The sequence below is a fragment of the Dendrobates tinctorius genome, unplaced genomic scaffold (assembly GCF_039654945.1).
Source record: "Dendrobates tinctorius isolate UK_male_01 unplaced genomic scaffold, ASM3965494v1 ptg000303l, whole genome shotgun sequence".
Classification (NCBI taxonomy): domain Eukaryota; kingdom Metazoa; phylum Chordata; class Amphibia; order Anura; family Dendrobatidae; genus Dendrobates; species Dendrobates tinctorius.
The window spans coordinates 2,091,584-2,106,910 of NW_027361970.1; the positions used below are offsets into that span (position 1 = coordinate 2,091,584).

The 15,327-nt window shown below is 43.4% G+C and overlaps 2 protein-coding genes across 3 annotated transcripts in view; both read right to left on the reverse strand.

Moving 5' to 3' along the window:
* Positions 1-15,327, reverse strand: part of TBCEL (tubulin folding cofactor E like) — a 192,349-nt gene that overhangs the window by 15,297 nt on the left and 161,725 nt on the right. The window lies entirely within an intron of this gene.
* On the reverse strand, positions 1,767-2,224 carry LOC141073492 (histone H3). The gene has a single exon (XM_073560737.1). The coding sequence runs from the start codon at positions 2,216-2,218 to the stop codon at positions 1,808-1,810; it is 411 nt and encodes a 136-aa protein (XP_073416838.1). The 5' UTR covers positions 2,219-2,224; the 3' UTR covers positions 1,767-1,807.

The window sequence follows — 15,327 nt, forward strand, 5'->3', positions numbered from 1 at the left end:
GGGCAAGAAACTTTAGAAAGTATGAATATCATCCAGGTCATCTCCAAATTCCAGAGCGATTGTGGGACTCTTCTCACAAAGTAATCGCTCATCACTGCCTTCTCAAGATGTTTCATAAAGTGATACTGTCAGAATGAATTAGCAGCTCCAGCCTATAGGACCCAGCGCACCAGCTTCATTCAGCCCCATCAGAGGCCTTAGGCTTTCCAGTTATATTTTAGGGCTAGTCTGAGGTTTTGTAATGGCATATGAATGCCCCCTGCTCAATACCCCTTTCTATTACACAATAAAAAGCCTCCTGTAGTCATATGCAGTTCATGGAATTGTCACATTTCAAGCCAGGGATTGGCTGCAGCGGTCAGGTGATTGATGGATAGGTTAAGTAAGGGCAATTTCTATATTTTATCAAATTCTATACTCCATCACAAGTTATTGAAAAAGCCCCCCAAAAGCTTTAAATGGAATCTGTCACCAAGTTTTTGCTACCCCATCTGAGAGCATCATGGCAGCGAGCCTTTTTCCACCGATATGTCACTTCTTGGGCTGCTTGCTGCAGTTTTGTTAAAAGCCTTGTTTTTTCTGCTGCAGTTCTCTGAATGCTGAGCTCTGTATAACTCCGCCCACACCACTGATTGGCTGCTTTCTGTGTACACTATTCAAAGTGGTGGGGGCATGGTTGGACTACACATGGCAGCAAGTTTACTAGTCATTAATAAAATCATTTTTTATAAGCAGGATATAATTAACACTATAGTAAGCAGGCTAGCAAGTGACATTATACTGGAATCAGGGTCTCCACATTATGCTGTTCTAAATTAGGCAGCAAAATCATGGTGATAGATTCCCTTTAATACCTTACGATCATTTCTGAATGTGAATAGACCAAGATAGAAAGCTGTTCAGTGTGATGCTCACCCAGAGTTTCCTGATTTCAGTTTGCTCGCAATGTACACCTCCTATGGAACACTGTGCCTCTGTGTAGCTACAGTGTCACCCATAGCATACTTCATGGTATTCTCTTTTTCCAACATATATTATTGTTCGGGTGAAATACCGTATTTTTCGGACTATAAGACACACTTTTTTCCAGAAAAATTTCCAGAAAATTTTTAGTTCAAATGTACTTACCAGGCAACACATCCCAAGCTGAGGCGCGGCAGTTTCACAGATGCTTGGTGGTGTGGAGGCTCCGCTGACATTTTGTGAAATCCCGGAGCCCCCACACATCCATCCCAGACTGATGTGTGGCAGTTTTGGAGGTGTTTGGTGGTGCGGGGCTACACCGACATTTTGTGAAAGCCCCCGCACTTCCAATGCTGTGGTCTCCAGGAAAATGGCCACCGGAGGCAGCACATATGTAGACCGAGAGCACCGAGATATCATCTCCCGAAATCTCATTCTGCGCATGCGCCGCCTCCGGTGGGCTCCAGGCTTTCACAAAATGTCGGGGGAGCCCCCGCACAACCGAGCAGCTCCAAAAACCGCTGCGCACCAGCCTGGGATGAATGTGTGGGGGCTTTCACAAAGTGGCAGGGCCTCCACACCAGCGAAGCTGTTGCACAAGCCTGGGATGAGTCAGATCATTGCCAGACCACCAAACACCTCTTGTGACCCCACTCTACTAACGCTCCTGATCACACCCTAACCCCCCAGTAAGCTGAATAACTCGAACTGTAAGACAGACCTTCATTTGACGCATTAATTTTTTCCCTATTTTCTTCTGAAAATTTGGGGTGCGTCTTATAGTCACATAAGCCTGTGGTTGGTTGTGGTTGGAGCCCGTGCTGTGGTTGGAGCCCGGGAAGATCTAAGCTCTCTCCCCACGGATCCTGCGGGCCAACTGGATGTCTTTGGGCATGATTGTTACCCTCTTGGCGTGGATGGCGCACAGGTTGGTGTCCTCGAACAGTCCCACCAGATAAGCCTCGCTGGCCTCCTGCAGGGCCATCACCGCTGAGCTCTGGAAGCGCAGATCGGTCTTGAAGTCCTGGGCTATCTCCCTCACCAAGCGCTGGAAGGGAAGCTTACGGATCAGCAGCTCCGTGGATTTCTGGTAGCGGCGGATCTCACGGAGAGCAACGGTTCCTGGGCGATAACGATGCGGCTTCTTCACTCCGCCAGTGGCAGGCGCACTCTTCCTGGCAGCCTTCGTGGCCAGCTGCTTGCGAGGAGCCTTCCCTCCGGTGGATTTGCGGGCGGTCTGCTTGGTCCTGGCCATAGCTCAATTTAGAGGTGAACAGATGTGATCAATATACAGGCTTATAAAGGCTTATAAAGCAGGCGATATTACTGAATTCAAGAAACTTAGGAACTCGCTATCTAAAGAGATCAAGTTAGCCAAACACGAGTATGCAAAGATTCTGGAGGGAAGGTTCTCATCAAAAGATACTAGATCTGCATGGAGAGGATTAAGAGAGGTCACCAATTATAAAAGCCACCCCACTATAGTGAACCCCAGCAGAAGTCTGGCAGCAGAGTTAAATGAATTCTACTGCAGATTTGAGGCAAGCTCTACACACAGTGGCTATTCATCTCTAAGCTCCTCAGTCTGTTCATATAAAGATCATTCATTGTGCAACACCCAAGTAGTGATCTCCGAGGCAGAGGTGATATGCATCCTGAAGGGACTTAAGGTCAAAAAGGCACCTGGCCCTGATGGTGTATCTCCAATGTGTCTGAAAGTATGTGCTACCCAGCTTGCCCCTATACTGACAAATATATACAATGTGTCACTGAAAGAGTGCGTTGTACCTCAGTGTTGGAAAAATTCCACAATTATCCCTGTCCCCAAGAAAGTGGGATCCTCTGAGTTGAACGACTATAGACCAGTAGCACTCACATCTGTAGCTATGAAAGTCTTCGAAAGAATTATGATGTCCCACCTGATAAAATTCACGCAGAAGCTATGGGACCCGCTTCAGTTTGCCTATAAGGAGAATCGTTCGGCAAACGACACTGTCAATCTGGCACTGAAGTACATTTTGGATCATACAGATGAACGGCACTCATATGTCCGGATTCTTTTCATGGACTTTAGCTCAGCGTTCAATACCATTGATCCGAATTTACTTCATAAGAAAATGGTAGCTCTTGGAGTCCCTCTCAACTTATGCTTGTGGATTTATAACTTCCTGACAGCCAGGATACAGAGTGTAAAAGTTGGACCATTCACTTCGGACACCTTGGTCACAAACATCGGGGCACCTCAGGGGTGTGTTTTGTCCCCGTTACTGTTTTCTCTCTATACAAATGATTGCATCTCTTCAGCAGACTCAGTAAAAATCTTGAAATTTGCCGATGATATGACACTGATTGGTCTCATCAGGGGAAATGCTGAAGACTTGTATCGGAGTGAGGTGGAAAGAATATGTGACTGGTGTAAAGCCAATAATCTTGTACTCAACACTAAAAAAACTGCTGAGATGGTTGTGGATTTTAGGAAAGATCAACATGAGATACTTCCAATCTACATCCATGACGAAGTGGTTCTTAGGGTCACAGAGACCAAATTCCTTGGTGTTATCATCTCTCATGATCTTAAATGGGGGAAAAACGTGGATGCTGTTATAAGAAAAGCACAACAGAGGATGTTCTTCCTGCGTCAGCTGAAAAGATATGGTTTGTCTAAGAATCTGCTGTATTCTTTAATGCTGTCATCAGATCTGTGATTTGTTCCTCTCTGATAGTCTGGTATGGGGGAGCCACTGCGCATGACAAACTCCGCTTACAAAGGACTTTCAGAACAGCAGAGAGAATTATAGGCTCCCCCCTGCCTAAAATCCAGGATCTTTATGATAAGAGTATTCGATCCCACGCATTGAAAATTTCATCCGATCCCTCTCACCCGGGACACTCCTCATTCAAACTACTCCCTTCAGGACGTCGCTTCAGAGTCCCCAAATGCAGCACCAACCGCCATATGAACAGCTTCTATCCACTCTCTGTTCAACAATTAAATCGTCATGTGTAGACTATATACTGTATCTGTCTTGTTAGATGTTACTTGTTGTATCTGTTGTTATATATTATGTTGCCTCTTTGCCACAAAGAATTCCTTGTATATATGTAATATGTACTTGGCGATAATAAATTTGATTGATTTGATTGATTGATTGATAGTCCGAAAAATACGGTAAGTATCGAACATGTCACCAATTTTCTAAGTAAATACATTTCTAAAGGTGCTATTGACATGAAATTCTCATCATATGTTGGTAACAATCCATCCAGTCCACACAGGCAAAGAAATCAAAACAAAGATGCCCATAAATTAAGTTATGTGTATTGAACAGAGAAAAGAAAGAGGTCAAAAAAGCCATGTAATTAGAAAGCAATCCTGCCACTTAGTGAAAAATAATATCAGCTGGTTCAACTGGTGACCTATAAGAAGGTGTCTTATTACCAAGGTGCCACACAAGAAACATTTTTTGACGGGTAAAACCAGAGAGCTGTCTCAAGACCTTTGCAATCTTATTGTTACAAACCATACTGATGGCATTGGTTACAGAAGCATTTCTAAACTACTGAATGTTCCAGTGAGCTCAGTTGGGGCCATAATCCAGATGTTGAAGAACATAATTTCACCATAAACCTGCCATGACCAGGTGCTCCAAGCAAGACTTCAGACAGAGGAGGGAAAAGAATTATCAGAGGAGTTGTCCAAGAGACAAGGACCACTTGTGGAGAGCTACAGAAAGACCTGGAATCAGTAGGTACATTTGTTTCAAAGAAAACTATAAGTAATGCACTCACCCTCAATGGCCTGTACGTACGCTCACCAACAAAAGATTCCATTTATGAACAAAAAGCATGTTCAAGCACATTTACAGTTTGTTCAGCAACATGAGAAAAACCTGTGACGTACTGGGAGAATATAGTCCGGTCAGGAGAGACCAAAATAGAACCCTTTGGATGCCACAATACACACCATGTTTGGAGCCAAAAGGCACTGCATATCACCACAAAAAGCACCATACCAACAGTGAAGTTTGCAGGTGGGAACATCATGATGTGGGGCTGATTTTCAGCAAAGAGCACTTTCAAATTTCATATAATGGAAGGAAAGCCAAATGGACAAATTTACTGCAAAATTCTTGATAATAATCTCCTGCCAACTACCAGGATGATGAAGATGAAACGAGGGTGGACATTTCAGCAGACAATGATCCCAAACTCACAGACAAGGAAACTGTCAACTGCTTTCAGAGAAAGACAATAAAGCTTCTAGAATGGCCCAGCAATCACCAGACCCGAAGCCAATAGAAAATGAATGGAAGGAACTAAAGCTCAGAGTTCATAGAACGAGCCTACAGGACCTTCAGGATGTGAAGAGTGTCTGTGTGGAAGAATGGGCCAAAATCACACTTGAGCAATGCCTGCGACTAGTTTCTCGATACAGGAGGCGTCTTGAAGCTGTCATCACCAACTTAGGCTTTTGTATGAAATATTAAATACATTTCAGTAAGTGTGTTCAATACTTTTCCCTGTGTCATTTCTCATTATTACACATAACTTACTTTATGGACATCTATGGTTTGATTTATTTGCCTGTGTGAAATGGATGGGTTGTTACTGACATCTGGTGAGAATTTCATGTGAATAACACCTTGAGGCTATGTACCCACGAATGCAGAAAATTCCTGACTAAAAACCGGACTCCTTCCCAGGAAAAACACATTTTTTTTTTTGCGTTTTTTGCACATTTTTTATGCGTTTTTTCCAGAGCATCCACATTCTCATAGAATATAGTTGAAAGTGCGTTTTTTCTGCAAAATTAATTAACATGCTGCGTTTTTTTGGCGGGAAAAAACGCATCATGTGCACAAAAATTGCAGAATGCATTATAAGAATGGGATGCTTAATGTATGTGTTTTTAAGCGTTTTTGCATTTAAAAAACGCTTACGTGGGCACACAGCCTCAGAAATATTTTTACTTAGACAATTGGTGACAAGTTCAGTACTTTTTTCACCCGCTGTATATATTTATATACCGTATATAAAAAATGCATTCTGCTGCTCTTTCCTAAGCAGTTGGAAAAACAACTATGCTGATCCATACCTGCCCAACAAAAGCCAAAAGCGTGAACAGAGTCTTATAGATACATTTAAAGAAATTAACAATTCACCTCTTCCCCCCCCCCCCAAGCCAGTTTTGACCTTCCTCACAGAGACCTATTTTTCATTTAAGTCATGTGTCACTATGTGGAAATACCTATGGAAAGCTTCTTCTAATCTCAGAATTGAGAGTCCTCAGTAGTTGATACCTTTTAATGGCTAACTGAAAAGATGGTAACACATTTCAAGCTTTCGAGACTACTCAGGTCTCTTCATCAGGCACTGACTCTTCCAAATCAGTGATTCTTGCACTTCATGATTGGGGTAAAGTTAAACCCATAACATTTGCATTTACGGTATTTATGAAAATCTCAGAAATTTGGCAGAAAGAGAAAGTTACAATTTTCAAACTGAACTTTTATGCCCTTATAACAGATAATCATACCACGCACAATGGTTACTAACATTTCACAATCAACCTTTCATTTTTTCAGGATGTTAGAAGAATTAAAAGGTAAGGACAATTTTTCAACAGATTTTCCAAAATCTATTTTTTCAGACCAATTCAGTTTTGAAGGGGCCTAAATGTCAGAACACCCCAACAGCTGGTATAATACCATTTTAAAAGCGGCACCTCTCAAAATATTCAAAACTACATTTAAAAAGCTTGTTAACCCTTCAAAGTAGAATCAAAAGTGAAAGAACACATTCTTTCAACTAAAATGTCATTTTAGCATCAAATTTTTCATTTTCACAAGCTGTTACAATAGAAAAAAAAGCACTAAAACATTTGTTACACAATTTCTCCAAAGTCTACTATGTGGTCAGAATCTAATGTTTGGGCACACATGATAGAATGGAAGAGAATAAGCGATATTTGACTTTTGGAGCGCAAATTTGGCTGAAATAGACTGCAAATTTAATGTTGCATTTTTAGTGCCTCCAAGGTATTGAAACAGCAAGACCCCCTCCACAAGTGACCCTAGTTAGCCTACTACACCTCACCTAGGGGTAGTAATGACCATTTTGGATTCATTGGTGCTTTACAATAGTTTCTAACATTGGGGCAAGGAAAAAAAAAGTTTTTTTTTCACCACAAAAATGATGTTTTAGCCACATAGTTTTTGGCTTCATGTCACATTTGCAAATCGCCCGTGATGCCAGAATAGCAGAAAACCTCCAAAAATTACCCCATTTTGTAACTAGAGCCCTTAAGAAATTCATTGAGGTTCTTCACAGATGCTGGGTCGAGGAAATAAAAAATTACAATTTTTCCACTAACGTATTGCTTTAGCCTCAAATTTTTCATCTTCACAGGGGGCAATAGAAATTTAATGGCCATCACTTGCAGTTCCCCGGATATAACAGAACAGCACAAAACCAACAAAGTGGCCCTATTTCAGAAACTACACCAATCAGGGAAATCATCTAGGAGTACAGTGACTCTTTTGACCACACTGATGGTTTCCAGAAATTAGTGCACAATTAATGACCTATCTGAATAGGAGATCAGCGGGGGGTCTGACACTCCCTCGATCAGCCTAAAACTGCTTTGGTAACATAACAAAGCGATGTCTGCACAGACACAGTAGCCCCATACATTACTTAGTGGATGATGACAAGTACAAATACATAGGGGTGATCTTATTACAATGTATAAATTTATGAGGGGACAATACAAAGACCTTTCTAATGATCTTTTTACTCTTAGACCTGTGACGGGGACAAGGTGGCATCCTCTACGTCTGGAGGAAAGAAGGTTTAAGCATACTCACAGACACGGATTCTTTACTGTAAGAGCAGTGAGACTATGGAACTCTCTGCCATATGATGTTGTAATGATTGATTCCCTAATAAAATTTAAGAAGGGACTGGATGCCTTTCTTGAAAGGTATAATATTACAGGGTATATACACTAGTTTCCTTAATATTACGATGATCCAGGGAGCTAGTCTGATTGCCGTATGTGGAGTCGGGAAGGAATTTTTTTCCCCAATGTGAAGCTTACTGTTTGCCACATGGGTTTTTTTTCCTTCCTCTGGATCAACATGTTAGGGCAAGTTAGGATAGGATATGGGTTGAACTAGATGGACTTAAAGTCTTCCTTCAACCTTAATAACTATGTTACTATTCACTTCAATGGATGATAAAGAGTAGTACTCGTATGCGGCCGCTAAGCAATGTATGGAGCTGATGTGTTTCGGCCATAGCTGGAAACTTTTCAGGTGATTGGGGGGGGTTGATGAGTTTCGGACCCCTACCAATCTCATATTGATGAACCATCCAATGGATATGTCAATCCTTAAGTCCTGGAGAACCCCATTCTGTGCGTTCTCTCCTCTGCAGCAATGCTCCACATGGTGACCTAAGCTGTGGTTTGGGTACGCTGTGGGGCTCATAAGGGACGATTTAGCTTTGGAAATGTGGATTTTACTGGATTGTTGTTTAGGAGCAATGTTGCCCTACCAACGTCTTTGAACTACTGGTAATGTGGAAAACCTCTATTTTACCATCGACAGATCTGAGCAGGGGCTTGTTTTTTGTGTAGGGTGAGTTGACGTTTTTATTGGTGCCATTAGAGGGTATACATAACATTTTATTATCGCATTTTATTCAGATTTTTGGGACACAGAATTAACAAATAAAGAGGAATTATGTTTAATTTTTTTAAAAGCCATTTATGGTGTTCACCATGCAGTGAACAAGCTAAGATGGCTTTATTCCTCAGGTCTGTACGATTGCAGCGACACGACAGTTACAGAATATTGAAGATTTTGCTATTTTTGTACACTTTTTATTTTTTACAAAAATGTATCACTATATTCTGAGTGTTATAACTTTTTCTATTTCCTCTGAAAGAGCTTTTTTAACTCTATTTTGTATTTTATTAGTTATTTTTTGCTTAATCCCTTTCATGTGACTTGTACATTCACTAGTCTGATCACTGGTCTAACATCCTGAAATACTTATGTATTGCACTGCACTGGACCCACTAGTTTTACACTGACCGGAGGTGTGTTAGACTCCACTCATGGTGGGGCCTAATAGGTCATTGTACCTGGTTGGCAACCATTGGCACTCTGCGTTCATGTTGCAGGGGTGCAAATGGAGTTAAAGAGGAAGTCCCCTCATTCTGTTAACCATCTAGATGCCACTGTTGCCATTGACAGCAGCATCTAAGGCGTGAACACTGATCACAGCCATTACAGCAGGGAGTCAGCTATAATATACAGGTGACGCCTGCTGCTGATGCACCGTCTTCGCTTCTCAGACAGCTTTATCACCGCGCTATGTACATCGCATTGCGGGATGTTGTGAGTTCATTTTTCCCTTCACCATTGAGGTCTGATGAACTCCCTCCTCTGGTGAAGGAAGGTAGTGAGGCTGATTATCAAACACCTGGGCAGCTAGATGATGACTGGGTGGTTGGCATTGAGGACTGGATAAAAGGCTGCCGACGCCCTTCTTCCTGGCTGGTGATTTTTCTGCTGGATTCTTGGAGACCAGTCTGATTCCTGCATCTCAAAGCTAAGTTTTTCTGCTCTGCTTTGTACTCTTCAGTTTTGTTTTTGTTTTGCCTTGTTTTTTGGGAGTTCTGCCATCCCCGGCCGGGGGTGAGCTGAATTCCATTTTTGTCTCTGATCTGTTGATCTTTTGCTCTGTCTTCAGAATATACCTGAGTGCTGATATAGTCTTTTGAAGCCTAGCGACTTCAGGGCCTGTTTTTCCTGTCAGTCGGTTGGCTCATTTTGATAGGGTTTTTGCGGATGGCAGACAGCAGCTTTCCTATCCTGTCCTATGTAGTTAGCTTGGGCCCCATCATTTGCTCAACCTATCTTTCTATCTGTGTTAGTGTTTTCATCTTGCTTCACCGTCATAATATGTTGGGGGCTGCCTATTGCTTTGGGGTCTGCTCTGGGGCAGTTTAGTTTTTCCCCTTTCTGTCTTTAGGCTATCTAGTTCTCTGGCTGTGATCGAGGGGTCTAGGGCACCGTAGGAACCCCCCACGGCTACTGCTAGTTGTTGTGGATAGGTCCAGGGGTCTGCAATCCGATAGCTGCCAACCTCTCTGGTTTTTCTGGACTTAGCTGGTATTTTGTTTTTTCCTCGTTCGGTGACTCATCATAACAGAATCACCAGCCATACCGCAGATCCTAGGGTACTCAATAGCAGTAGAGAATTGTAAAAAAAAAAAAAAAAAAAAAAAAAAAAGTGTCAGAATTTTTTTTTTTTGTGTGTGCATATTTTTTCCTCTATATCTCTGAGGCCGTAGTGGGAATTTTTCTCTCAATGGAGATGAAGCAATTGTCTGATCATGTGGAGCAGCTCGCTGCTGAAGTGCGGGGAATTTCCGCCTATCTTGCTCATTCACATACGGCTGAACCAAAGATTCCCACTCCTGATGTGTTTTTTGGGGATCGGTCTAAATTCTTGAATTTCAAGAATAATTGTAAATTATTTTTTGCCTTGAAGCCTAACTCGTCGGGGAACTCCGCGCAGCAGGTTAAAATTGTCATCTCTTTGCTGCGTGGCGATCCCCAGGATTGGGCGTTTTCTTTGAAACCTGATGATCCTATTCTGAATAATGTGAACGCATTTTTTCAAGCCTTGGGGATGTTGTATGATGAACCTAATGCTATTGATCAGGCTGAAAAGACCGTTGGCATTAAGCCAGGGTCGGGATTCGGCAGAGTTGTACTGTCAAAAATTCCGAAAGTGGGCGGTCCTTATGATGGTGCCTTGGCAGCCCTCTTTCGGAAGGGTTTGTCAGAAACTGTAAAAGATACTATGGTGGGATTTCCTGTTCCCTCTGGTCTTCACGATTCTATGTCATTAGCCATTCAGGTGGATCGGCGTTTACGTGAACGCAAAACTACACGAGAGATGTTGCCACCTGTTGAACAAATGTCTGAACCTATGCAATGTGATAGAGTTTTGTCTAGGGCGCAACGTCAGGAGTTCAGAAGGCGTAATAAGCTGTGTTTTTTTGTGGAGATGCCTCGCATATTATTTCTGTCTGCCCTAAACGAGAGAAACGTTGTGCACACACGTTTTCTGTGGGTGGTGTTCAACCTAAGTTTCTTCTGGCAATTACTCTGATCTGCTCCCTGTCCACATTTTCCGCCAAGGCTTTTGTGGATTCAGGAGCAGCTCTTAACCTGATGGACTTGGATTTTGCTAAACATTGTGGATTTCCTATGACACCTCTGCGGACGCCTATCCCTTTGAGGGGTATTGATGCTACTCCTTTGGCGAAGAATAAACCTCAGTTTTGGACCCAGGTGGTAATGTGGGTCGCCCCAGACCATCAAGAAAATTGCAGATTTTTGGTGTTGCATAATTTGCATGATACCATTGTTCTGGGGTTTCCCTGGTTGCAAATCCATAATCCAGTTCTGGATTGGAAATCTTTGTCTGTGGTGAGTTGGGGTTGTCGGTGTGCCCTTAGTGATGCTCCTGTTTTCTCCACCTCTCCCCAATCGCATGATGTTCCTGACTATTTGGCTGACTTTTATGATGTATTTAGTGAGAATGAGTCTGCGTCTTTGCCTCCTCATAGGAGTTATGACTGTGCAATTGAGCTGAACCCGGGGTGTAAATTCCCCAAGGGTCGGCTTTTCAATTTATCTGTACCCGAGCACGAGGCTATGCGATCCTATATTAAGGAGGCATTGGAGAAGGGTCATATTAGACCATCCTCTTCACCCTTAGGTGCTGGTTTTTTTATCGTGGCTAAAAAGGATGGTTTATTAAGGCCTTGTATTGACTATCGTGCCCTCAACAAAATTACTGTTAAATATCAGTACCCGTTACCCCTGATTTCTGATCTATTCTCCAGAGTTAAAGGTGCTTGCTGGTTTACCAAGCTTGACCTCAGGGGGGCGTATAATCTTATTCGCATTAAGCATGGGGATGAATGGAAGACGGCGTTTAATACTCCGGAGGGACATTTTGAGTACCTGGTGATGCCTTTTGGGCTCACTAATGCCCCTTCTGTCTTCCAGTGCTTCATGAACGATATATTCCGAGACTTTGTGGATAAATTTTTGATTATCTATCTGGATGATATTTTGATCTTCTCCAAGAATTGGGACTCTCATGTGGAACATGTTCGGACTGTGTTCCGGATTTTGAGGGAGAATTCCCGGTATGTCAAGGGATCGAAATGCCTTTTTGGGGTACAGAGGATTTCATTTTTGGGATTTATTTTGTCTCCGTCAACTATTGAAATGGACCCGGCCAAGGTAGAGGCCATTTATGATTGGGTTCAGCCCACTTCTTTGAAGGGCCTCCAGAAGTTTTTGGGTTTTGCTAATTTTTATCGGAAATTTATAGCTAATTTTTCTGGTATTGCCAAGCCTTTGACGGATTTGACTAGGAAGGGTGCTGATGTGCTGAATTGGTCTCCGGAGGCTGTTTCTTCCTTTCAGGAGCTGAAGCGAAGATTCACTTCTGCTCCGGTTTTGCGGCAACCTGATGTCTCACTCCCGTTTCAGGTGGAGGTGGACGCTTCTGAGATTGGTGCAGGAGCGGTGTTGTCCCAAAAAGATCCTGTGACATCTAAAATGAATCCTTGTGCTTTCTTTTCCCGAACGTTCTCCCCATCCGAATGTAACTATGATGTGGGGAATCGGGAACTGTTGGCCATGAAATGGGCATTTGAGGAGTGGAGACATTGGTTGGAGGGAGCCAAACACCAAGTCATGGTCCTTACTGACCACAAGAATTTGATTTACCTGGAGTCGGCCAAGTTCTTGAATCCTAGACAGGCTAGGTGGGCCTTGTTTTTCACACGTTTTGATTTTGTGGTCTCTTTTCTTCCGGGCACTAAGAATGTCAAGGCAGACGCCCTCTCTAGGAGTTTCCTTGCTGATTCTCCTGTTGTGACTAAGCCTGCTACCATCTTAGGCAAGGGGGTAGTTCTTTCTGCCATCTCGCCCGATTTGAGACGTGCTCTGGAAGAGTTTCAGGAGGACAAACCTGAGCGTTGTGCCAGTGGAAAAGTTGTATGTTCCTGACCAGTGGAGGAAGAGAATGATGTCTGAAGTTCATTGCTCTGCATTGGCTGGTCATCCAGGTATTTTTGGTACTAGAGATCTGGTGAGTCGGTCTTTTTGGTGGCCCATCTCATGATGTCAGGAATTTTGTGCAGTCCTGTGGGACTTGCTCCCGGTCTAAACCTTGTTCTCGCTCTAGTGGCTTGTTGATGCCTTTGCCGGTGCCCAGGAGGCCATGGACCCATATTTCAATGGATTTTATCTCTGATATGCCTGTCTCTCAGAGAATGACTGTTATTTGGGTGATTTGTGATAGATTCTCTAAGATGGTCCATCTTGTACCACTCCCTAAGTTGCCATCTTCCTCTGAGTTGGTGCCCTTGTTTTTGCAACAGGTGGTTCGCTTGCACGGGATTCCTGAGAACATTGTATCTGACAGAGGAGTTCAGTTTGTGTCTAGATTTTGGAGGACTTTCTGTTCCAAGCTGGGAATTCAGTTGTCCTTCTCCTCTGCGTTTCACCCTCAGACCAATGGGCAGACGGAGAGAACAAACCAGACTTTGGAGTCGTATTTGAGATGTTTTATTTCTGCCGATCAGGATGATTGGGTTTCATTTTTGCCCTTGGCCGAATTTGCTTTAAATAATAGAGCTAGTTCTGCCACTTTGATGTCACCTTTTTTTTGTAACTTTGGTTTTCACCCTCGATTTTCTTCAGGGCAGGTGGAGCCTTCTGCCTGCCCAGGTGTTGACACTGTGGTGGAGAGAATGCACCAGATCTGGGACCAAGTAGTGGATAAGTTGTCTCTCTCCCAGGAAAAGGCCCAGCGGTTTTCCAACCGGCGTAGGACCGTTGGTCCCCAGTTTAAGGTGGGTGATATGGTTTGGTTGTCATCAAAAAGTATCGCTATGAAGGTGGCTTCTCCTAAGTTTAAGCCTAGATTTATTGGACCTTACAAGATTTTGGAGATTATTAATCCGGTCTCTTTTCGGTTGTCTCTTCCTGTCACATTTAAAATTCATAATGTGTTTCATAAGTCCTTGTTGAAGAGGTTTGTTGAACCAGTAGTTCCTGTGGTGGCACCTCCTGACCCTATATTGGTTGAAGGTAACATGGAATATAAGGTAGAGAAGATACTGGATTTCCGTCTGGCTAGACGGAGACTCCAGTATTTGGTTAAGTGGAAGGGTTATGGTCAGGAGGATAATTCCTGGGTCTCTGCCTCTGATATTCATGCCGAAAGATTGGTGCATGCCTTTCATCGGGCTCACCCGGATCGCCCTGGTGGCATGGATGAGGGTTCGGTGACCCCTCCTCAAGGGGGAGGTACTGTTGTGAGTTCATTTTTCCCTTCACCATTGAGGTCTGATGAACTCCCTCCTCTGGTGAAGGAAGGTAGTGAGGCTGATTATCAAACACCTGGGCAGCTAGATGATGACTGGGTGGCTGGAATTGAGGACTGGATATAAGGCTGCCAACGCCCTTCTTTCTGGCTGGTGATTTTCCTGCTGGATTCTTGGAGACCAGTCTGATTCCTGCATCTCAAAGCTAAGTTTTTCTGCTCTGCTTTGTACTCTTCAGTTTTGTTTTTGTTTTGCCTTGTTTTTTGGGAGTTCTGCCATCCCCGGCCGGGGGTGAGCTGAATTCCATTTTTGTCTCTGATCTGTTGATCTTTTGCTCTGTCTTCAGAATATACCTGAGTGGTGATATAGTCTTTTGAAGCCTAGCGACTTCAGGGCCTGTTTTTCCTATCAGTCGCTTGGCTCATTTTGATAGGGTTTTTGCGGATGGCAGACAGCAGCTTTCCTATCCTGTCCTATGTAGTTAGCTTGGGTCCCATCATTTGCTCAACCTATCTTTCTATCTGTGTTAGTGTTTTCATCTTGCTTCACCGTCATTATATGTTGGGGGCTGCCTATTGCTTTGGGGTCTGCTCTGGGGCAGTTTAGTTTTTCCCCTTTCTGTCTTTAGGCTATCTAGTTCTCCGGCTGTGATCGAGGGGTCTAGGGCACCGTAGGAACCCCCCACGGCTACTGCTAGTTGTTGTGGATAGGTCCAGGGGTCTGCAATCCGATAGCTGCCAACCTCTCTGTTTTTTCTGGACTTAGCTGGTATTTTGTTTTTTCCTCCTTCGGTGACTCATCATAACAGCGGGAACTTCGGCATTCACTTTGGGGTAAAATGACCTGGAAACTGTGACGTACATCTGCGAGTCTGGGCTGCAGTAAGACAGCACCCCGAGCAACCCCGATACCCTTTACCCCTATATAGGGAT